This window comes from Aedes aegypti, chromosome 3, assembly GCF_002204515.2.
Source record: "Aedes aegypti strain LVP_AGWG chromosome 3, AaegL5.0 Primary Assembly, whole genome shotgun sequence".
Classification (NCBI taxonomy): Eukaryota; Metazoa; Arthropoda; class Insecta; order Diptera; family Culicidae; genus Aedes; species Aedes aegypti.
In genome coordinates, this window is record NC_035109.1 from 119,191,930 (window position 1) to 119,217,551 (window position 25,622).

The 25,622-nt window shown below is 38.5% G+C and overlaps 1 protein-coding gene across 1 annotated transcript in view; it reads left to right on the forward strand.

Moving 5' to 3' along the window:
- Window positions 1–1,752: 1,752 nt before the first annotated feature.
- The window catches only part of LOC5572157 (uncharacterized protein DDB_G0283357), a 269,251-nt gene continuing 245,381 nt past the window's right edge, over window positions 1,753–25,622 (forward strand). The window contains exons 1-2 of the mRNA XM_021851076.1: window positions 1,753–2,207; window positions 16,236–16,348. Coding sequence (XP_021706768.1) covers window positions 1,983–2,207; window positions 16,236–16,348 — 338 coding nt within the window. The 5' untranslated portion in view covers window positions 1,753–1,982. The remainder of the gene's footprint in view (window positions 2,208–16,235; window positions 16,349–25,622) is intronic.

Here is a 25,622-nt window from a genome sequence, read left to right on the forward strand (position 1 = left end):
AGTATGTTTGAAGGAATTTTTTGGAGCATCTACAGGAGTAATTCTGGAGTAAACCTTGAATTTTTTTGGAGGAAGTGAAAGTAGAATTTCTGGATAAATTCTTGAAAAAGCATCGGGAGGAAATTCTTAACCCTCTAATACCCAAATTTTTATTTTCGATTTAAATATTATTTTTCGTTATCTAAAATCGTTCTAAACACGTTCTGGGCAATTATTTATTTTTTGATTTTTATAATTTTTATTTTTGAACATCCCTAACTTTTTTCATTTTTTCTTGAAGCCTTTTCTGGTTGTTGATTTTTGGCAATAATAAAAATTTAAATTTTTGTGGTACTTTTAAAAATATTACATTTTTAATTTTTTTTTCGGAGCGTATTTTATTTTCCGTGTAACTAACGGAAAAACATGTTTGAAATTATTTTGATACCACCTGCCTCTTCTTTTGTGATAGGTCGATCGTATAAAAATATAAAAGGTACGATTTTTTATATTAAACGTTAAATTAACCCCGGGCATTTATAGGTTATATAAGAATACAATTTTTCAAACAATTTTTAAAAATACAAAAAAGTTTCAAAAATCATAAAAAACTTTTCTTATATGCGTGTTATGAGTCAAGGTTTAAGTCAAAAATAAAATAGTTTTGATTTCCGAGCTACGAAAAAATACACAACATTCCAAAGTGTACCCCGTCTAAAGGCGGGGTTGGGTATTAGAGGGTTAAAAGTACTAGACTCGACTAGATAGGATGTTGGAAATGAGACAATATTTGCCTTGATTGCTCCCTCTGCCGTCAGTACGCAATGAATACTCATATCACCTATAGTGTGGTGGCGCCATCTATAGTAGCAATCCCGTTTGTTATTCCGGTAATTGAAAAAAAAACTTAATTTTGTAAACGTCTTTATACTGGACTCTTCTCAGAAAGCGCTTTCCCCTGCATTTTTGCCGAAAGCTTCAAAATATTCATTTCTTGGGATTATCGAATGATTTATTTTCGTCACGCCTCTGCAAGTCCTTTTTTGCGACGCACTGACGCAAAACGCTAGAAATCATCTCAGCCTTCATCATCGGAGATTGGAAAATTTGTGGATTTCCAATCCAATGGAACAAGACCAATAAGAACTTTAAAGTTGAAACCATGGTTCCCAACTCACAGCTCTAGGTGGCGTCGCGATTTCGCTCGCTGGCTCGGTAATTAAGCCGTAAAATTTCCAATTATCACTCAGTGGTAATTAATCGAAAAATAGTCGCCCACAAAGTGGGTTACTGGCTTTTCGATACTCCTCCATGGCGGTTGTGGAGGAGTTGGTGGGCGGGAAGGCTGATTCCCCGCCGTAAGGGAAGGAACGGATAGGAATTTTAATTTCCGCCTCGGAAGCGAAGCAACAGCTGCAACCTCTGCAACGCACTCACAGGGCTGGTGGCGGGTCTCTTTTTGGAAACCTAGTATATTTTTGCAAAAATATACCTGAATCAGCTCCTCCAGTAATGCTTTGGTTTGGTATCTATTTGGTCACTACCAAGTTGCTACCAGACCTGCGCGCAGGATGACGATTCGGAATCTGCGGAGAGAGATGGTTGAACTGAGCGGTCAGCTGTTGATTGAAGTGGGTTTCACCACATCAAGTGGGTTGCTGGTGGGCATTTATTAGGTCAGGGCACAGACAGTGTTTAAATTTGTGTAAAATCGATTGTAATCGATAATTATCCCGCAATTATTAACCTTCAAATCCTTTGGTTTCTTTTCAGAACACTTCAACGGTGCACGAGGATCCAACACATAACTCCCATTCGCGAGTGTTTTTTAAAGGTTGTGCCAAGTAGAATATCTTTAAATATGGTAGTGTCAGTGTAGCTGTTAGCTTCTTCCAACTCAAATAACCAAAACCTTCCGGCAGCATCGTGGCTGATCTGCGGAGGACGTCTTCGTAGTCGTAGTCCTAGTGGCACTTTCGTCGCGGAACCGTGCGACGACTTTCATGTGGGAAATGTTGGATCCGGATCTAGAGTGCGGTAACGAATGTGGCGGTCCGGGACCACCTCCGGAGTTTCGAATCCCGCCTCCACCGCGGCCTCCCTTTCTGGCCGAGCTGAGCAACTGCAACGAGGACGGTGGCGTCGGAGGGTCGGTGGCGGCCATGCTCGGACCGGGCGGTTCGGCCACCTCCCCCTTCGGCGATGGCGACATGTGCGAAGCGATACCGGTAAGTTGAGAGTTGGGGAATGGTCATTGGGTTGCCTTAAATATTGGAACCGTTTGATATTCTAAACGTCCTTGGAACCTTAGATGGTGTTAAATATCTGCAGTACTCAAAATTCAGATAGTTCTCAACATACCACACTTCTTTGCAGCAGATTTCGTCCAGAATCTCCTAAGTGGTTTTAATGAGGTGTTATAGCAGTCCCCCAGGGCAAATTATGCTCCCTAAATCTGTCATAAAACTGAAAATGCTACTCGGAGTATACTCGTGCTCTCGTGTAAATGGGTCATTTAAACCAAATCCATTAAATCGTCTTCCCTTACAAAACCGAACGAAATATAATAAAAAATCGAAAATGTCCACCCTGCTAGTTTGCTAAACACTTCATGCTGCGACTGTCAACCAATAGCGCAGCCCCCTCAAGCAAACCGAACGGAGGACTCTTCCATTATCCGAGCGCTCGAAGCGGCGGCAATGACCAACGGACGAAGTTAGTGTCCATAGCGAGAAAGCGACGCCGCCGCCGTCACACACAAGAGCAATGCAAACCGAACGGCTGAATGGAAAAATCGGCAAGAGTTGGTCGTCGTCGTCGTCGTCGTCGTCGCTGTTGTCGCACTTTCCCGGACCTGAGCTTCGGAATCCATTAACTGCACTATAAATGTCGAATAAAATTAAGTTTTATTCGCATGGAGCGGAATTTTTTGTTCGATTTTATGGGGTCGGGTGCTGGTTTTCCATGTTCGGTTCATCGAGGAAAAAAAAGGGTGGAAAATCGAACACGAGTTTTTCGCGCAGCGAGCCGTGATTTTGGATTCGTTTTTTTTTCGCATTGACTCTGAATTGATCATTGTTTGGATGGTTGTTGTTAGGCGCTAAAAGCGATTCAAGTTGCCCCTTTTCATGCTATTAGCTTGTTGAGTTTAGAGGTAATACCCATCGGTTGTCATCCCCGTAGCGATGTGCATCGGGAAAGTTTTCCGATTCCAGCAGTTGAACATCGGCTTTCGAGAGACTTTTCACGCTTCGGCTGAATCACCTATTCTGTGTGGGGATCCCCTCGAGAGCTGCAGAGCACTTTTCTCACAAACGGAGCAACTTATTTAAATTGGCTAAATTTATGACCGTCGTTGTTGAAACTTTCTCGATAAAAGAATCGTAGTTCGTCGCGAAACTTGCTCGTCTTTTGCAGGCCAACAGCTGCTGCAGCTGATAAAAGTTCGTCCCGAAGCGCACGTGTAGTGATTTTTCACACGCCACTCGACGTCCATCTTCACGCTGGTTGGCCTTCGAGGGATGGCAAGATTCTTAATTAAAAGAAACTCCCCCTTCCCCGTTGCGACCAGCACCATAGTTGACAAATCGTTGAACAAGACACGAAGAATGCACCAACCGTGCCACGTCTCCGTCCATGGGCGTCGGCAAAGGGGATAAAGGGGAAAGCCGTATACGGTGATCAAGAAACTTTCTTCAGTGGAGGCCTTCGAATCTACAGGCGTAATCAGATATCTCTCAATGAGTCATAATAAGGTTCATACGGATCCAAACAAACAAAATTCTACCTACCTTGAACCTTGATGGCTATAGCCAAGCGTCACGCCATTACCGGTCATATTATAGACTCTATCTTCGTCGGTCTTAGGCGATACTTCTTCAGCTGCCTCGAACGTTTAGGGTCGCCAGGTCCTCATCCACTGCGTACAGCCAGCGTATTCGTGGTCTTCAACGAATTCGCCGACCTCTAGCTGGTTCCCTGCTGAATATTATTTTCGCAATACTTTCCTCCAATATTCGCACTTAAAGACCAGCCTACTGAAGTCCGTTGTATTTCACACGCTTAATAATATTTGCATCTCTCTACACTTGATACAACTCGTGATTCATACGCTTGTGACAAACACCATTTTCGAGGTTCCCGCCGAGTATTGTCCGCAGCACTTTACGCTCGAAAACACATAGTTTTGTTTCCGTTTACAAGCTGTGATACCTTATCTGGTTACGTAGTCCGTTAAAGGCCCTATTCGCAGCCGAAACACGTATTTTCACTTCGCGGGGAACGTCGTTGTCACATGTCACAAGTGTTCCAAGGCAAACAAATTCTTCAACAACTTCAAACACATCCCCATCAAGCACTACCTCAACACCTACACCACCAAGCCTATATCTATCTCTACATGCACCCATGTACTTCGTTTTGGTAGATTAAATGGTCAGGCCTATCCTCGCTGTCTCCCTCTTCAGAGATACGTAGGCCTCCTCCACGGACCCGCGAGTGCAATGTTGAACAGTAAATTCGAAAGTGCGTCTCCCTGCTTCAACCTGTTTAACGTCACGAATGATGTAGACACCTCGTCTGCGATCCGAACACTTGATTTCGAACCATCCATCGTAGCACTTGTCAGCCTAATTACTGTCGCCGGAAAACCATGTTCAGACATTATTTGCCAAAGCTCATTTCTTTTCACTGAGTAGTACGCCGCTTTGAAATCTATAAACAGATGCTGAGTCTGCAAGTTATACTCCCGGAATTTATCTAGGATCACGGCCCTCACAAAAACCAGCTTGGTATTCGCCGACGAAGGGCTCCTCGAGCGGTCTCATTCTGTTAAACAGGATGCGCGACAGAATTTTGTACGCCGATTTCAGCAGGTCAATTCCTCTGTCATTGGCACACTTCAGTCTGTGCCCTCTCTTGTAGATAGGGCGGATGAAACCATCCAGCCAGCCGGTGGGCAATTCTTCGCCCTCCCATACCCTCAGAAGTACTAGGTGGATCGACTAGTAAAGCTGCTCACTTCCGTGCTTGAGAAGCTCGACCGGGATCTCGTCATTCCCAGCAGCAGTTCTTCAGCTCGCTGATAGCCTTTTTAACCTCTCCTATGGTCGGTGGGTCCACAGCTTGATCGTCATCATCAATGTTCATCCTGTTCCTCGCTACATTTCTATTTTCACCGTTCAACAATTGCTGAAAGTGTTCCTTCCTCCTGGCAGCCACCGCCGTTTTATCGGTCAGCAAATTCCCTTCTCAATCATTGCACATGGCGGGCACTGGTACGATATTGTGACGCGCACCATTGACCATTGCATAGAATTTTAAATTTCCCGGTTCATGCTTTCTTGAGCTTCAGCAACCACACTTTCTTCGTGCTGCCTTTTCTTTCTGCGGTGGATCCGCTGTTCTGTCGGGTACCGGCCACAAGCATATGGCTACTGGCGACATTCTTCATGTCTGTCACTCTCTGGCACTCTTCATCGAACCAGTCGTTTCGTCTTCGTCGTTAACCAGTGCCAATCACTTCCCGGGCCGTTGTTGTCACAGCTTCGTGGATAGGGTCACACAGGCTGTCGACATCTCCAGCAACGTTGATTCTCCCCAACTGCTCGTCTAGTTTTTGGCGGTAATGTGCAGCTACCCCATCAGTCGGCAAGCGTTGTATATTGAAACGCAGCGTGCTGTTTGTTCTGGAACTCGTGACGCTGGAGACCTGCGCTCGAATTTTAGCTACAACGAGATAAGTCTATCTCGTTATAGCTAAAGTCCATCTAGATAGAGTCGATATTAGGGCCTCGGAAGGTCCTGACATTCATGACATCTGAGAAATATCGCCCATCAACCAGCACGTAGTCTAACTGAGAGCAGGCAACGCCACTCGGGTGTCACCAGATGTGTTTGCGGATATTCTGAAATTTAAAAATTTCATTAGAATTGAAATTCACGGACATTTTAAGGTCCTGGATAACAAATACAGCCCAAAAACATGAAATTTTAATGAAAAACACCATTTTTTTTTTCAATTTTGCCAATTCATTGTTAACACATAAGCTGAATCTGTTTTTTTCTTATTCGTTACACTTTCAAAAAGGTTTGACATCAAAATATTTTTGCAATTTTTTGGGATAAATGCACCTTTTAAATCGATGTTATAATAAGATGATTAAAAACTTCAGCTAAATTGTAAAAATGTAAATTCCGGCTAAAAGTCGATACCAATACAAATAAATATGTTGTAATTAGTAGAAAATCATGTTTTTGGGTAGTATTTTGTTGAGTAACTAAGTCAAAATGGTTTTTGCGCTATGTTTAAAAACAACTTCAAAAACTTTAAATCGCATGATTTAAAATGATTTGGGAATGGGCTAGGGATTCATGAATTATGGTTGAACAAAGATGAACTTTTTATTAAAGCGGAGACTAGTTTTGAATTAAGAAAAATTTTATGTTAATCAAACTTTTCATAAATTTGATTAATAAGAGAATTAATCTAAGATCTTCAAAATTGTTAAGAAAATAACAAAGTTATTACGACCTTCTTGAAGATCATATTTTTAACTTGAAAAATCAAAATATTTTTAGCTTTCAGGTTTTCTCTTTGTATGTGATTTAAATTCAGAAGAGCACACACACATTTTTTTGGTTTTGAGAACTTTTGAAAAATAAGACGCACCCTACTCTTCAGGCATTCCTCCATGTGTTGTTGCGTTTTGATGTTCTTATGAAATTATAACAAAACTTATCTCATACATTTCTCCCAAAGTCAATCTAGCCATTTCTTTTAATATTCAAATATGTATTTTTTCATGTCATGCTTATTTTAAGTTATGCTGTAATGTTTTCAAACATACCTTTCAGAACACTTTAAAAATTTTATACGGAGTCCAGAAGAGTTTATCAAAACATACAATTCGGACTCCAAATATTACTACAAAAAACATATTTAGAAAAAATCCTGTATGAATCTTTTGTAAGGTTCTTGTTTGTAATAATTTTCCTAGAGGAAATCCTTTAATAAATTACTAGGGTGCCGGTACCAATGGTTGTAATGTACCAGTAGATTGGACTATGGAATAAAACGAACATTTTTAGATAAAAACGACATGTGCTATTTTTGGGAGATAGATCGTCTCTAGTTTAGTCGATTTGCCAAATTTCAGCTTTTTATTTTATCAAAAAGTCATATAAATAATTAAGTTTATGCAAAAAATTTGCTCCCTTGCACCAGTAGTAGACGTCGTGTTCCAGTAGTGGATCAACGGATGGAAGCAGTTTTAAATGGATGTATAAAAATGAAGAAAATACCTAGAGATGATCTTTATGCTTCATTCGATAGATATTAATTGCTGTTCCGAGGGAAAAATGTTAAACCTATGTAAAAATTTACCGTTTTGTTTAAAATTCCTTTCATTATTCCAGAGCGTCTACTACTGGAGCACTAGCGCAACTACTGGAACACGTGTACCAATAGTGGCTCAAGCGATTTTATGTTAAAATATTAGTTTTATCATTCTTTTTATATTTTTCCCATATAGTAGAGGTTGAAATCTTTTCGTTGACGCCAAAAGATCTCTGTTAAGGCTTTTTATTATTTTGTTATGATTTTTTATAGCTTAGGTAGTCCACTAATGGCACCGGCACCCTATATAAATTCTCAAAGATTTTACTGGGGTGATTTATGTAGCAATCTGGACGATTTTCTTGAAAAAAATCTTCAAGTTATGGTTAAACTAATTCCAAGAAGGGCTCATGAGGAAATTGTTGCCATTTTTAGGGAGTTACTTAACCAATCTTCGGAATCTTTTTATTTAGAATCTCTGTAGGAATTTCGTTGATCTGATAGAAATTTTTATATTCTCGTGCAGCTTCTGGCGTTGTTTAATCCTGAAAAGGTCTCAAAAGGATTTGTGGAGAAAAGTCTATTTTCAAAGTTTTTTCAAAGATATTTAAAAAACGTTTTTGACGGAAACCTTGGATGTGTTTCATTAAAAATCTCCAAAGAAGTTTCCCAAGAAAGAGACCAATGGAGGAATCTTGAGAAGAATAGGTAGAGCAAAAAAAAAACTTATAGGAGCAATGTTTAAAGAAATATCTTGAGAATTACAAGAGAAAAATGTAGATGAAGTTTGGACAGAAAATCTTGAACTCTAGACTTGATTCCTGAAAAGCCTCGGTAGTATTCCATGAAAAATTCCCAATGTTATTCACGGAAAAATATTAGTAAAACTCGTCGAAAATCTCTTAGTGGAACCCTTTTTGTATTTGAGAACTCCTAAGAGTATTTTTTTTCCTAGAGAATCTTTACAAAACCCACAATTTATAACACGTAAACTCGAACAGTTAGAAAAAAAAATCATGCAAATTCACGTCATATGTGCCCAACATATTAAAGCATATAATATGACGTAAATTAAAGTTACAGATGAAGTTATTTTCTGTCACATTAAATTTAATTTTGTTCGGATCACACATTTTCTGCCACATTGGACATGATTTTACAAGGATGAAGCAAATACAGCGGAAAGCAAAGTTGGAAATTTCAGTTGCCAAAACCGGAACCCATTTTATTTTTCAACAATTGTTTTCAAGAATATCATAAGGATGTTTTTACAACATCCTCATGAAACCATATGGTGGTCAGACTTGGTAACAGTCCACTTCGAAGCATATTTCCGTAGGGAATCTTTTGCCCCGTAATGTCAAATGTAATCAGTCGAATGTCTTCAATGATTCTGTACGAAAGAAAAATGTTGTGAATCTGGATATCGTCAAACTGATTTTAAATTTAACGAGCAATAAAAATCAGTTTATCTTTGAAGCCCTAGCGTCGAATTCGACCATATTTAGTTGAGAACAGCTCTCTTGAATTATCTGTTACAATTGCTGTACACAAAATTATTTTATTTTTCAAAAATAGAGCGATTAAGCGCTTTACAGGGATTTTCATAGACATTTTGATATCAAATCCGTAGAGAAATGATTTCAAAATGGTATAAAACAGTGGTGCTCAACCTGCGACCTGCAGAATGCATGAAGTCCTCATGATCCTCATGATCAAGCCCGAAGAGCTTGATATGGATTTTCAGGTGCTCGAAAAAATCTACAGGAGCACGCAGGGACTCTCAAGCATTTCGCCAGCAATCCACAGGATCCCGCCCACAATTGCTTAGGAAATGGTATATGCCCAAGAGCTTACTAATAATTCTGAAGCTATTGCTTGGATTCTTAAGATTCCGCTGCGATATTGCTGAAAATTCTCAAGTCTCCTATGGTATTGTTTCTGAAGTCCAATATTCCCAAGCCTGCTATCCCCAAATTTCACTAGAAACCTATTCAGAATCCTTAAGATATAATTAGAAATCCACAGTATCCCACTATTAGAACGTCCTATAAATATCAGGAGTTTACTTGGTACTCCTAGGTTTCAAGCAGAATCCCCAGTAACCAATCATATATTTTAAGGATCCCGCAAGAAACCCATAAAGTCTATTAGGAATACCCAGATTCTATAAGGTATCCTCAAGAATCTGCTGAAAAGTTCCAGAACCTGACTAGAAAAACCAAGGATCCTAGGATGCAGACCCAACTAGGGATCGCCAGGATCTCGTAAGAAACATTTTGATTAATTTGTGTGGCTCGTATCCTCGATACAGTATACTCCTGCCAGTATCCTTCGTCAGTACCGTAATTTCGGGTGAAATTGATCATTTTTTACTGTTTTCTTGGTATGCTTTCTAAACTGTTATCAATACCATGCAACTAAATGCAGGAAAACAAGTACGACGGTGAACCTCATTGGCTCATGTACCGAAATTTTTCAACAAATGTGATGTTAGTGCCAAAAATCTGGTCAAAAATTAAAAATCGGGGAATTCCATTTCGGGGTGGAATTGATCACTTGTCAATGTTATTATTGTTAGTTTCGAAATCAACTTTTTATAATTTATTTGGGCCTCCTGAATCCAAATCTGCTTGCCAAATTCTTAACAAGACAATATTTATGGAAATAATCAATAATTAAATTTCAAGAATACCGCAAAAAACGCCTGAATGTAGGCAATTTCCAAAGGATTTCCCTACTTTGCTGCAGAAAATTGAACTTTTCAACGAAACTAACAAATTGGTAAGAGTTTTGATAGTAAAATCTGTTTTGGAGATATATTGTTAGCATCCTTACAAACTTTCAGGTTTACACCATGTCCAAATCCTTGTTTAGAACTAGAAGTTTATAAATGATGATCAATTTCACGCTAAACTTGATTCTAGAATTTTGCATTATTTTCATAGAAATAAACATTCTGTGGCACAAAACACTTCACTATACACAATTAGACATTATTTAAGACCAACAACGTTAATTTACTTTAAGTTCAAATGAGCTTGGTGCACTATTAGTATGAAAAAAAAATCACGTGACACGGTGATCAATTTCACCCTACTGATCAATTACACCCGAATTTACGGTACCAGTAGTATAGAATGTTGGATAGTCTCTTAGAAAATCCAACGTCGTACACAATCTCTAACAAAAAGGGTCCTAAATAATCAAACCAGGTAGGTCAATATACGCTCTCAGAACGCAGACAAACAATGAAAGTCTGTAATGTAACGGATACGTTTTGTTTTACCGGCTTCTTGTATTATTTCGCTTATTTCACACTATTCCTTGATTTTGCTCGTGCTTTTCAAGAATTTTAATAGACAATGAGTAACAATTAATGAGTGACATAACGTGTAGGCCCAATAAAAGAATCCGGTGAATTCTAGTTTCTGTCAAATTCATGGATTGTATGTTAACACTTCTGGGGTTCCCTTGAATAACCTAAAAAAAACAATGCGCTCTTGGGCTAGGCATTGGATATATATATAGAAAGCGTTGTGTTTGGATGGGCATCTAATTCTTCCGAAAGAGGTGCACTTTGCGAAAGAGGACCACGTGATTATTGAGCTGAAATCGAATTCAGGTTAACTTCTGCGTTCATGAGTCCTCTCATGGCGTAGTGGTAACGCGCCCCAACTAGAGATCGGGGAGTCGTGAGTTCGATTCTCACTGAGAAGACGTGTAACTTTTTCGCAAATCTTCACATCAATTTGTCCATCTAATCCAATTGCAAATTTTATGTAATGTTTAGCTTTTCGGTAGTTGTTAAACTTCCACTCGGCTGGTTGGCCGTAAAACCACGATTCATAATTAAAAACAAGTGAATAAAACAATTTATGTAACTAAATTCTATAAAATTAAAGAAACACGAATTTTTGTTTCATTTGTTTCTACAACTGCAGTATACTTTTACAAATGCAATGCATATAATTCCACAATGATAAGAACTGTGAGCTGAAAAGTCGACACGATACAATGCTTATGCTTTGTTCGAACGTGTTTGAATCTGAAGAAAGTGTACCTACTAGCAGACTTAAGTGGGCTGGTCACACTGTATGGATGCCTGAGAAAAGCTGTTGGATCTCTATTCGAGTATTTTAACGATTTTAGTGACCAATCGATTAGGTTTTCAGCTTACACGGATGTTTGGTTCTCTAGATTTGTGCTCTTGAAAATTTAATGTATGGCTTCGATTCATCTCCACCTTAAATTTACGACATTTCATATTTCACATCAAGTATTTTGCTTAACCTGAACCAACATTCATTCCACAGTTTTTGTGTTTCTAGATGTTCATTCTACCGTCCTTGCTGTGAGTGAGAGGTGATGAGTGTAAGTAGAGAAATTATTTGACTGCTGGCCAGTGCTGTAAACATTCGACACTTTGTGCGATGTTCGTTTCGTTGCCATGGTCAGAAGTCACAGCACGAGCTTTAAAAAGAACGTAGACAAACACAATTCCTACGGGAATTTCTGGGAAATTTGTTGGGGAAATCCCTTTCGAAATGCTTTGGAAAATTCTTCAAGGGATAGCTGGAGATATTCAGGAGCTATTCCCGAATAAATGCTGATGGAATCTTTCTTATTAAGAAATCTGTATAATCTTAGGGTCGTGTACAACTAGGAACTCAGAAAAATCCACGTAGTACTACTGGCCAGGGCAAAATTTTCAGTCAATGAAACCGCAACCAATCCAATCTACATTTTATTCCAATCTGTAACTTTCCAAGCGGTTATTTGGACCCGTTACTCAGACTTCACATTGATTCTTGACGATTCCTCCCAAGATGGAAACCCTGCCCACGCGCATGTCTCCAACCGAATCACGAAAGGAATTTTTATTTACTTTTGCACAGGACGTTTGGCAAATTTTCCAAATTGTTCCTTCGGACCGATAGCGAAACTGCACCGGAGCGGAACCAACCAAACTTTCCCAATCCAGGGCGCGACGGCGTGAGGACGACGATTGCTCCGTTCGTTGTCCTCAACTCGAGCGAATTGGGTCTCAACTTTCAAGTAAGGTACCGCGGGGCAAGTGGGAACGAAAAAAACGATAGTTCAAACAAATTGTTCAATAAAATTTTCAAATTTCAATATTTTTCAAATCCAACAATACAATCACGTTTTGGCAACATATTTGCTGGTGTGTGCATGAAACTAATGGAATAATTTCGAAATTGTGAAAACCTTGGAAGAAAGTTTTAGAATGAGCCAATGGACGCAGTTACCTCGCTAAGCGGGGCAAGTGGGACACATCCAGTTTCATGCGTCAATCCACATCAGTAAGTCAACCATTACAATAATAGGGTTGACAAGTCATAGATTTTTAATTTTAAGTACATATTTGATGTACATAAGGGATCAACCATAAAATACGTTACGTTTTAGAAAGAAACCATTTATTCAATAGTATGTCACCTCACATTTAATAAACTGAAAATTCCTCAATAAAAGCGTAAAGAGGAATTAAACATGTTCAAAATATATCATTTTTAAGTTGTTTATTAAAATGTAGCACATAAACAATCAATAATTGACGAAATTATAAATATGTTTTGTTATTATTTATATGCATGGCAGAAAACCACTTTATGGGATGGAAATGTTTTCCATCACTACTTAATTTGGAAGAAATAACAAATAAAGTTCAAATAACATAGAAAAGTAATTGTTCTCATGATGCATTTCAAATTTCAGCTATGTGTTTGTTCAATTTTGAAGTCGTATTTCAAAAATAAAAAATTAATTAAAAAATTAAGAATAATAACACTTTTCTTCTCCCTTTTATGCAATTACGTAATTTGAGGTTAATCATTTTTGATGAAAATCATTTGTTTGAATGGTTTAGTGCTACTCTTTAGCAAAATGTATGAATCGTGAACGAAAAGTTTTGATTCTGGTTTTTGTTTTGATAGGTCCCACTTACCCCAGGTACAAATATATTTTGGGGTAAGATAGACCATCGAAAATTTCATATGAAATGAAAACAAAATACTGGTTTATCGTTAGCAGCTTGTAATTATACTAAAAATCATAGCCTACTGATGGAAATTCGATTTAAAACACATTTATTTTTTGCGAGTCAATGCAAGACGTGAAACGTGTCGCAATTTGTCATGCAAGTTGAGAATGGCGCTGAACTGACAACAGTTACATTAACCACATGGTAATAGAACTACAGTATGTTTAGTACTAAATACATTCCTTGTCATTGTATCTTCAACTTTCTAGAAGAATACCCCCATGAAAAACTTTTCCTAGTTGAGCTATGACGAAACGCCCCACTTACCCCGGATTCTCACTTGCCCCGGAGTACCTTATTTAATTTTGACCAACAACCGTCACGTGGATAGCCTTCTTTCGCTGAGAGCCCCTGCAGAAACTTATCCCCGGAAGGCGGTAATGATGCCAAATGGAAAACCCTTTCCAGCGGTAGCTTGTTGATGTCGCTATGCAGCCGTGGCTGAAGCCGAAACTTTTCCAATTCTACGCCTACCCCTGGGGAAAAATTCTCCACGTGCCATTGCTGCGCGTTGGTGGGCAGGGGGCGCGGGGGTGGAGCTCGTTCTAAAGTGAAAGTGAAATCCTTTGAAATTTGTTGCAAAGTTTTATTTTCACTGCGACGGATCTTGATTACGAGTGCGGCCCGGCAGTGGTCGGTCAATATTTGCCGACTTTCGTCGTCGGTTTGCGTGGATGGATTCTTTTGGGGAGTTATTCAGAACTTGGGGAACTAACGGCGTGGAGGTGGATTCGTTGGGGACAGTTTTTCTTTTCAATTTTTGAGTCGTGGGTTGAATTTTGAGTGGATTCCGAAGAAACCAAGGTAGAGAGATTTCAAGAAAAAAAGGCGTATGAACATCTGTAATAATAATGAGTTCAAAGAGAAATACTTAATTTTAAACCCGATCCGACTTTCGATGCCTCGCGTTTTAGATGAGTGTACAGTTCTGTAACCTTTTCAAATCTGGACAAACATTTCAAAAGGGCACATTGACATTGGTAAACATTGGCTTTGCATGTCGCTGTTGAGCTCAATTCAACTCGATCACGTTCACCAATACCACTATCAGGAAGAGCTAACACCAATCTTTCTGATAGTGGTGTTAGTTTGCGTGGGCGAGCTAAAACGGGGTAAGAGGCTCAAGACCTCTTGGGTCCTTTTCAAATGTTTGTCCAGAAATATTCGATCAACAATGCGCGAAGCAATCACATTGACTGGATCTGTTGACAATTGTTCCTCAAATGTTACATTCAACTCTCCGATGACTTCTAGTGCAGTATTAAATAATAAGCACGGAATTCCAACATTTTTGTATAGTCTCTAGTGGAAATCTCCTTGCCTTTCTACTTGTTTTCTCTAAATGACAATTTAGTGTCAATTGGCTTCCATCAGACGACGTACTTTTCATTACAACACTCAACAAAATCCAATCAATAACGAAACATGATGAACAACAACTCACTGTTCATGGCAAAAGAGTGCTTCACACGTACACCCGATAGTGACCCGTTCGGTTTTCAATTGACTCGATTCAATGCCACTTGCAGCCTTTTCTATGACAAAGTCTTCTCCGATATTCCTCTTGGCTCCATAAGGAGAGTTATGGTTTGCTGCCCTAGACTCTATTGTTTGTTCCTCGAAAACAAACGACATATCTCCTCCTCGCCTCTTCCTGTTCAAATACCTCCGGCTCCCATCCAATTCATTATGATAAGAGCGAACAAAATAAGCAAAAAGAGTAGTTTACTTTTTCTTTATGAAACGAAAGGATTCAATCCCATCGTCGTCGTCGCTTGGTCAGCGCTTGTATGACTAAGAGTGGGGGCCAAATCTAAAGTGATCATCCTATATTTCTCCGGCTGACTTTCGAGTGAACTACAAACAAAAGACTCCTCCGGTAGACCGGACTTGGCCGATGATGCAAGCTGGAAGCGGTTGCCCCGGACGGTTGGGATATGAGCGAATGACGACGACGATGCCGTCGTCGTCGTCCTCGTTCCAAGTGTGTAGTGTGATAAGAGCAAAATCAATTTAACATTGTGTTCACGCGAAGCACGGGAGCCATTTTCAATTACCGGCGCCCGTGTCCTGACGGAACTGACCGTCGTCGTCGTCATAAAGCAGACGACGAAAGGCTTCCGATCCGACGCGGTCTTTTCAATTACGTTTAATCCGAAATGGCGTTTCGATTTTGTCCCGGATGTTCTTCGCCGAAAGGTCATTCGCAGCTAGATGGATAGATGAGTGATCAGATGACGATTGCAGGACTCGAGAACCGTAATTTAATGATACAGCGTGGTGGTGAGATTGGTTTTCTATCGTGTTTGAAGCGATTTAAATTGATTTTCCTTGATTTGGTCAGACCCATTCTGACGATGGCGACGACTGAAGCTCCCCTAGTTTCCGCATTGGAACAAATTCCAGCTCGCGATATCTGCATACTAAATCAGCTCGGAGCATTTGTCATTTCGACAATCGTTTCTCGCCACCTCGCGCATAGCACTTGGCTGGATTCGCCTTGGTCCGAAAATGGGTGTCTTAATTAAGTTATTAACGAAATGTTTGCTTTTAATTACGTCTGCAGAAGCGATCTGCTTTTTAACGATCTTCTGCCTTCGTTCGTTGGTTCGCATACGAGGAAGGTGAAAAAAGCGACTGGGACCATCCCATGGAATCGTGTCTGGTTCTTATGATCTGCCGGCGCACCTTCATACCTATTTAACTAACGATCAGTTTTCGTGCCTTCCCCGAACGTGTGTGTGTGAGTGTGTGTGGAAAGGGCTAATCGTTTCCTCCAATCCGAACCCAAGTGCGATGATGACGAACGAATGAACGAGTGGGTATTAATTGGTTCTCTCTTTTTTCTCGTTTCAGATCCTCGACGCGAGCTATCATAGCAGTCCATCATTCCAAACATCCGCCATGATTGTGCTGTGTTCAGTGCTACTATTGTTAGTCATTTTTATATCGTCGTTACTAGTGTGGAAGTAAGTAGCCCTCTTTTTTATATCTACTTTTGTTTGAGGTTTTTGTTCTCAATGGGATTTTTTTAATGATTCTCATTATTTTAAGATAGTGTTTGACAATAAGCGGATTGAATACGCTACCTGAATTAGATTTTTTTATGGAATTCTAAATAGATCGGAGATTATGGACATTCGCATATGAGCGGTTCCACGCCGTTTCGCAAACCCGATTATTTTTGTATATTTTGAATCGCCTGAAAATTTGCATACAGATTCTTTATGACCACAAATGCCATTATGCACTTTCAGACCGCCATTTTGAACCTCGCCTTATTTTTGAGAAGGGCGTATCGGAAAATGCATAGCAAATCTTTAAAAAACTGTAACTCGAAAACGGTTTGTCCGATCGATTTGAGATCTTCTACAAAGTTGTAGGTATTGCTTAGGACTATATGGAGAAAAATATGCACGGTAAAAAAAGTTACAGATTATTTTTTATTTTAAAAACAAAATTTTAAAATCGATTTTCTCCAGAAACGCAGTTTCGATTTTTTTATTTTTGTATATGTTTTAGGGGACAACTTATGTGATTTATTGCACAATGTTTCAAAATGGAAGAATTATGGAGAAAAAAGTTATGATATTTTTTAAAAATTACAGTTTTTGAAAAAAAATCGAAATGGAGGAAAACAGTAAATTTTTATGTGATTATTTGAAAGTACAGAAAAAATGCAATCGAAAAGTACTTAAGTAAATTTTTTCTAGGTTGCATCAATTTCGAGATATACTCATATTTATATAAAATTTTCAAATAAAAAAAGAAAAATAGGCCCTTTTCAAGCATATTTCGTGTTTCTCCATTCCATAAAAAATTTTTTGATTGAGCGAATCGTAGCTAAATCGTTTATCGTTTGATCAAAACATTTATGCTTAAGTATTGAAAAAAGAGTGCACGGTAAAAAATATGAATGATATTTTCAAATGAAAACTGTTCCTATAAATAATTTCTGGCTACACCACCGCATCATATAAATAAAACAACAATAAAAGATAATATTTAAGTTCTTTTATCGAAGATTTCATTTTTTTTCTTAGTGATTCGATTATCCGGAGGATTCGATTATCCGGAGTGAAAAAAAAATCGATGCTCCGGATAATCGAGTCCAACCTGTAGTTCTTGAAAACCGCAACATTGATGTTTTTAATTTTTGGATATATTTTGCGGTTGTTGTAGGTATTGTTTAGAACTATTTGGAAAAAAATATGCACGGTAAAAAATAATGACAGATTTTTTTTAAGAAAAAAAATTAAAATCGATTTTCTATGAAAATGCATCTGTGATTTTTATTATTTTTGGACATGTTTTATGGGACAACTTATGTGATTTATTGCACAATGTTGCACAACGCGTATCTATCGAAGGATACAATAGTAGAATTAAATGGAACAGTACTACTCATCTTTTTGTATATTTACAGGCATTCTACTAAACAGGATCCACAAGGGCTTTCATCACTTTTGCCTGTGTTAGTAGGTATGATGATTTACCGTGTATATCTCGGAAGTGATGCATCTCAGCTAAATTTTACTTGAGTATTTTTCGATAGAAATTTTGTCATATTTAAAAATATATAGTTATTTTTCTGTACTCAATAAAACGCACCAAAAATATCGTTTTACATAAATTCGTTCTATTTATTTTTTTTTAAATAATTTATTTTTTATCCAAAAATTTTCCGTTTTGAGGCATTGTGCAAGAAATTACAAACAATATGCTGCTAAACGTATCCAAAAATAAAAAAACATCAATATTGCGGTTTTTAAGAACAATGAACTTCAAATTTTCATTTGAAAATTTCGTTTATAATTTTTTTACCGTGCATACTTTTTTAAATACTTTAGTATATAGGTTTTGATCAAACAATAAACAATTCAGCTACGATTCACTCAATCAAAATGAAATATTTCTGGAATGGAGAAACACGAAATATGTTTGAAAAGGGCCTATTTTACTTTTTTATTTGAAAATTTTATATAAATATGAGTATATCTCGAAATTGATGCAACCTAGAAAAATTTAACTAAGTACTCTTCCAATGCATTTTCTGTACTATCAAATAAACACGTAAAAAAATATTGTTTTCCTCCATTTCGAAAATCTGTAATATTTTAAAATATCATAACTTTTTTGTCCATAATTCTTCCATTTTGAAACATTGTGCAATAAATCACATAAGTTGTCCACTTAAACATATCCAAAAATAAAAAAAATCGAAACTGCGTTTCTGGAGAAAATCGATTTTAAAATTTTGTTTTTGAAATAAAAAATAATCTGTAACTTTTTTTTACCGTGCATATTTTTCTCCATTTAGTCCTAAGCAATACCTACAACTTTGTAGAAGATCTCAAATCGATCGGACAAACCGTTTTCGAGTTACAGTTTTTTAAAGATTTGCCATGCTTTTTCCGATACGCCCTTCTCAAAAATAAGGCGAGGTTCAAAATGGCGGTCTGAAGGTGCAAAATGGCATTTTTGGTCATAAAGAATCTGTATGCAAATTTTCAGTCGATTCAAAAAATACAAAAATTAAATTTAAAAAAAAGTTCGGTGGAATTGCTCATATCTGTGTTTGGCCGAATAAAGTATTTTTGCGATACAATTCAAATGATCAGCCTATACATCATCCAAAGGGATAGGGGTAAATGTTATTTTGCAGTTAATTTCCAATATATTTTTTTAAACTATGACAAAAGGTCGAAAAATAAAAGGTTGAATGCCAAAAGGTCGAAAGGACAAAAGGTCGAAGAACAAAAAATAAGTGAGAAAAGGCCTAAAATCTTTTTAGAAAGAAAGAAAGAAAAATTTCCCACCATGCAAATCGTTTTCGACCTTTTGTTCTATCAGCCTTTTGTCTTTTGACCTTTTGTCCATAAACCATTTTTTAAACAGTGCAACTCAAAATAATAGTCTCTTAAATTAGGATGGAACAATTTGTTCAAACGTTCATTAGGTCTAATGTCCGTATGGCAAATACCCATACGTCAAAGGTCCGAATTCCAAACGTCCATATGCGAAACGTACCGCCGTTAGTAACGGCTTGAAAAAAGTAGAGTTTTTCGCCAAAAAATGTAGGGTTTATCTCTGTCTGCAAGAAAAAACCTACACGGAAGATGCGAACTATTTTATCTTTTCGACGTTCACAACTTTGCTAAAGATTGTTTTGCACATACCTCTGTAACTTTTTAACCAGTGAAAGATAGAAATTAGAAAAGTTAACGTGGCGTAGTTGGCCACACGTTTGCTTTACAAGCATATGACCATGTGTTTGAATTCCAGCTCTCAAATTAAACTTTTCGTCAATCCTCCTAATAATCTACACGAGCTTATTCGTCCAATACTATTTTGCATAAAAATCTACACTGATGCTCTTCTAAGTAAACGTGCTCTAATGAATCTAGAAGAAACGGTAATCAACCTCCAGCAATACGCTATGGACACCTTATAAATGGTCTCAAATTGACACCTGTTCGATTCTTTGCAATAAGCTTAACATCCTGGAAAAATATGTGGATAACACTAGAGCAGATTGATATCCGATTATTGACGAGATCCTTAATGAATCCCTGACAAATTTATTATTGTATTTCTATGATCGGATTCGCTTGATTTCTTGATGAGATTATGCGGTATTTTTTTTTGTTAGTCTCTAAAAGTGATTGTGATACAATTTCTTGCAATCTGCACCAAAACTGAATAGTTTTCAGCAAGATCGATTAACATTTCTGATTAGTATTTTATATGGCAAATTCTTAATGAGCATCCTTTAATTATTTCTTTATAAGATCCTATGTGAGTGCCTGGTAGGATCATATGCTAATATTTATTTATGTATTGTCATCTACCAGTTCACTCATCAATTCACTCAACATTGCATTCAAGAGGTTTGACAATATTCTCGAAGGATACTGGTTACATTTTGGAATAATACCTCCTGATGAGAAGAGAATTCCTTTATGTTTCTCAATGCAATCTTTAACGAACTACTGTAAAGAACCTTTGCGAATCTCAGTCGAATACCTAAACACATTCATCCAATATCGTTTGGCAAGCATAAAGATAAATCAATTTCAAATCCGAAAAATACTTGCCCGGTGTGATTCGAAACATTTTAGTTTGGATTCTGCAACTCATAGTTTGGACATATTGAATAGTTGAGCATTATTATAAGCAGTTATTGGCACAAATCTATAAGGAAACCAGGAGCATTACTTTAAATTGATGAATAATTCATTGAATAGACTATAGGAAGTCTATCTGCCAGAAGTTTTCTCGAGGGTTCACTACAGAAATAAATCTGTGGAGAAAATCCTTGAGATTTCTTGGAATATTCCTAGATAAATGCCTGTAGTTGTTTTTGAAAAATCTATGGAGGTATCTGGAGGAATTTCAGGATAAGTTCCCGCAACGTCTTCGGTAGTGATCCTCCGGAAAATGATTAGCTGGCTTCCAAGGTCTTTTTCGAAATAGTATGTTCGTGGATGGGTGTCCGGCCATTGGGCCGAGTGCCGTTTTGCTGAACGCCATTTGGCCGAATGCCATTTGGTCGAACAGGTAATTTAGCCGAATGTCGTTTGTCCGAATTACGAACAAAACTAAATCATTTTTTCTCAACGCTGATGTGTTGTTTCATATGTGTGGTCCAATAACTGATCACCTAATTATTTGTTGATCTTTATGCTGTGACGGGACGTCATGTTTGTCAAGTCATGTGCTCCAAGAGGATAATTAATACGATCCATGCTGTGCTAGGGTTTGAAGTGTTTTTTTTATAATTTCATCAGAAATTTTTCCTTTTTTAAAACATAGGCTATTATTTCGATTTGTACTGGTTTTATTACTATTGGAAATAATTTAGCTTATATTTTAATAGAGAATTTTACCTTCTTCATCGGAAATTCTTGGAAATGCAGCTGATTAGTAAAAAAAATCTTTTCTTTAAAGCTTTGTGACGTGAAAGCACATGTTTATGTTCCGAATTAATCCTTTTACGGAAAATAATCAGTTTATATCTTACTTAAGCTTGAGAAATTCAATTCGGTTTCAGATAGCCATCATTTCATCGATAGATCGCCAAGCATTGTAAAACCTTCCAAGGAATTTTCGCTTAATCAAACATAGTTTCCATAAATAAACATGCACTTCATAGCGACATGTTCGCTAAGCCTCCCATTTTAGAGCCGTCTGAATGTCCGCTTCCAACAGCTATGCGGACCAGCGCGCGGCGCATTTGGTTGTTAACCGAAAAGGGGCGTGGTCGAAAACGATGTCAACCGTCACCCGTTGCCTGTCGTAAGCCTGTCACCATGAAAATAGTAAATACCAACAACCGACGACTTAAATCGAGCACCAGCAAACGAAACGGAGCGACAATTTTAGCAAAACATGTCTCGTCTTAAATCACTGCCAGACGAAGTGTAGTTTCTTTTCCGAGGTTGCGAGTCTACTAGCAGTTGGAAGAAGACGCACGTGAGGCACGCCCCAATCGAGTTATCCGCGGCGGGGACTATTTTTAGGGCGGCATTTCACCGCAAAAAGGGTTTAGCGCGCGTTCGAAATCGAAAGGCCCCGCGGCGGCAGATGTTGACTGTGTGAATCGAAATGATAGATTGATGATGTTTATCTTCGCCACCACCGCGAAGATTGTTTCTCGGCTTACATACGGCTCTTGAGGTTGAGGTCGTGGTTTCCTTGTCTTCTGGCGGTGGTGGCAAGGAAACGTGAACACCTCATCGATGGACAAAGTTTCAAGCACCGATCGGTTTCCATGCCGGCGGAACTCATGTGCCATTCGGATTGAATATCGAGACGCATTTGTTGGTTTTCGCGGTTTTTCCGTTCTTTCCGGTGAGCTTGATATGGTTCGCCGCCGCCGCCATCGTCAAAGACCACCCACGGGTGGTCACGAAATGGGTATCGCCGCACTTTCTTCCCGAAGGCCATGAAATAGGGTGGCCCAGAATAAAATCATTGTCCACCATGTGTCGAAAAGTCATGGTGCTCCACTTTACATTGGAGGATTTGCTTATTTGTATCATTTTTGTAAAACATAATCGTTAGAATTCCAATTTCTTGTCACTGATCGTTTGTATATGCCTAAACTGAAGAAAGCTCAATCACGAAATCCGAGATTGCTTGATTCCGAGCGCGCAATGGTTGCAACTTCATATCGTCTTTGTCTCGCGAAATTATATCACTCGAACAGAAAATTTCCCTCATTACGAAGTAATCTATAAACAATGTCATTAGCACTGTAACAACACTTTGCGATAATTAAGTGAGAATGGTTTTGTTGCGACACAGACAAAAGCCATTACCGGCCACCACCGAGACCGCCCCGTCGTCACAGTCACCGCCCATAACTATTCCGGAGTAGCTCTGCGGCGATGGAAAGAACTTTGCGCTGCGGATTGCGAAGGAAAATCATCCCCCGGACCCTTATTTGCTGCCGGGGACGAGTTTTCCTCCCCACCACAAACTACGCAGGGAAAATTTAGTTTCGCTTGCCATTGCCATACCACGGATGGCGCTGCAAATTCTTCTTGTCCCGCTCAAAAGAAGAAAACTTTGTAAATATGCTTCAATTAATTTAATTAGTTGTATACAAAGAGAGTGTCTAGCAAGTCGGTGGCGCGCTGCATTGTCATCGTTCTGTCTGGCTTCCGGAATCTCGATGAAGTGGTCAGGTAAGGGTTCTTGACAGTTAGTATTTCTTCATTTCTGTGCTGCAATTTGCGATGAATGGCTGGTGGTTGTTGAGAGGTCCTTACAGTACTGTACGGAGTAATAAGTTGGCAAGTCGATTTTCATACCAAATGTTATTTTTCTGAACCATTTCAATCTGATAACTCATTTTATTGGAGTTGCTCGAATAAACATACACTACTAGACAAAATAAAGTACGCATTAGGCGTTTTCCATACAAAATTGTTAAACTTGGGAGCTTTGACCTCGACTTCTAGGGCTACAAAGAAGCAAAAGAGTCACCGCAGCTTAGGAACAGCTTGAAACTTTCTAAGATGAACAACTAAATATAGCTTTTCTAAAAGGTAGAAATACGTAAAAACAGGATATAAAATGTCTCAGCAACTATTTGTAATATTTTGAAAAAAAAAAAAATATAATCCATTTTTTTGTTCTTTCCGAATGTTAATCAAACACTACCTCGGCACCAACACAACAAAGCCTACCTCTATCTTTAACAACTACCATGTATTTCGTTGTGGTAGAACTAATGGTCAGGCCTATCCTCGCTGTCTAGTAAGTAGGCCTTCATTATCTATTATCTGCCACAGCTTATTTATTTACACTAAATCGTACGCTGGCTTGAATTCGCCGATGAAAGACTCCTCGAGCGATCTCAGTCTGTTAAGCGGGATACGTGACAGTATTTTGTATGTCGAATTCAGCAGGGTAATCCTTCTTTAATTGGCGCACTTCAGTATATGACCTTTCTTGTAGATTGGGCGTATGAGGCCATACCTTACACACATACAGAAGTACTTGATGAATCGAATGGTTCACATCCTTGCTTGAGAAGCTCGACGGGGATCTAGTCCTTCTCAGCAACTTTGCTTTTCTTCAGCTCGCTGACAACCTTGTTATGATCCGTGGGTCCAAAGCTTGGCCGCCTAGATCAATATTCACAATATTCACATTGTTTCTCGCTACATTTCCATTTTCGCCGTTCAAGAACTGCTGAAAGTGCTCCTTCCACCTGGCAGCCACCGCTGTTTTATCGGTCAGAAAATTCTCGATCATTGCACCTGACGTTGCATGAAACCTCCACATATCATTCCGCTTCTTGCTGTCATAAGCTTCAGCAACCACATTTTCTTCGTACTGCCTTTTCTTTATGGGGTGGATTCGCTTTTAGTCAGCTTTTGCTGCCCTGTTGCTATTCTGTCCAATACCGGCCACGAGCAAACGAATTCGGGTGACATTCTTCACGTCTGTCACTGGCACTCTTCATCGGACCAATTTCGTCTTCCCAATTTCTTCTCAATGAAAATTTCAGAAGCAGATTTGCTGTTCAAAACTTAACATTATTCGATGAAAATGTGTTTCGGTTGGAGAGTAGAATACAGTGGACACATTTTCGCGTAAATGTTCTTAGTTTTGAACGAAAACACTACTTCTGAAAATTCTTAAATCAATGACAGGTTCTGCCCTTTTAACAAGTTTTGGTGGCGGCGACAGCAGCGTGCATCGGCGTGGAGAAAATTGGGCATTGAAATGTTTGAAAATTGTCTTCTTTTTTCCGACGTCACGCTCCTACTGCGACACAGCCTATTTCTAAGCTAAGTTTTCTACTAGCACTTCTTGGCTGGTACGATCATACTTTATGTCCAACGAAGTCATGGACATTTCCTGCTATACGAAGAGATCCTGAGCTGGTCGGGAATCGAAAACAGACACCTTCAGCATTGCTTTTCTTTGTAGCCGCGGACATCACCATTAGGCTAATTAAGCAGAAGTCGCATAGCAGTATATGAACAAAGTCGCTTATTTGTACAAACTGCATCACTCCCGCACTACATGGTGGATGAAATCGTTTGATCGATGAGTTTCCTCGCACAAAACGCTATTTTTTGAGTTCATACGTACATTCCATTTCGTCCCGTATACTTGTACAAAGTAAGTCGGATCAATACATAGCAGCTGTCAAAAAAAATTTTGTTATCATAAATTAAGTTGCATAAGGGTACAGACTAATTCGCAAGAAAATCTACACACTCACATTGCATGTTATGTTTCATCATAAAAATATGCACGTATATCGTCTCCACTTTTGTACGTATGACATCTTTCGCGACATCTTATACGTAAAACTTTGCACATATAAGCATCGCAAAACGCAAAATTTGGTTACACTTACATTCTGGTTGTCTGGGAGGTCTCTAAGATACTCCTTGTCGTAAAATGTCAAGAAAATTACAAAAAAAAACCCTCGAGCAACATCCAAGATGATGCTAAATATTTTTGCGATTACTTCTAGGAAAATTTGGGTGCATAAAGCTCAAATAGAATAAAAACGATGGAACAGTTAATGCACCATCACAATAATTCAAAAAATACAGCGAGTAAAATTGTTGGCCCATATTCGCTTATCTGAAATAATCTTTGAATGATCGTGAAAACCTTGAAAAAACTCTAGAGAAATATTTGCGGTGAACCCTGAAAAACTTATTAAAATCTTCTTGGTAGCAAATTCCCGAAGCATCCCCTGATGGGATA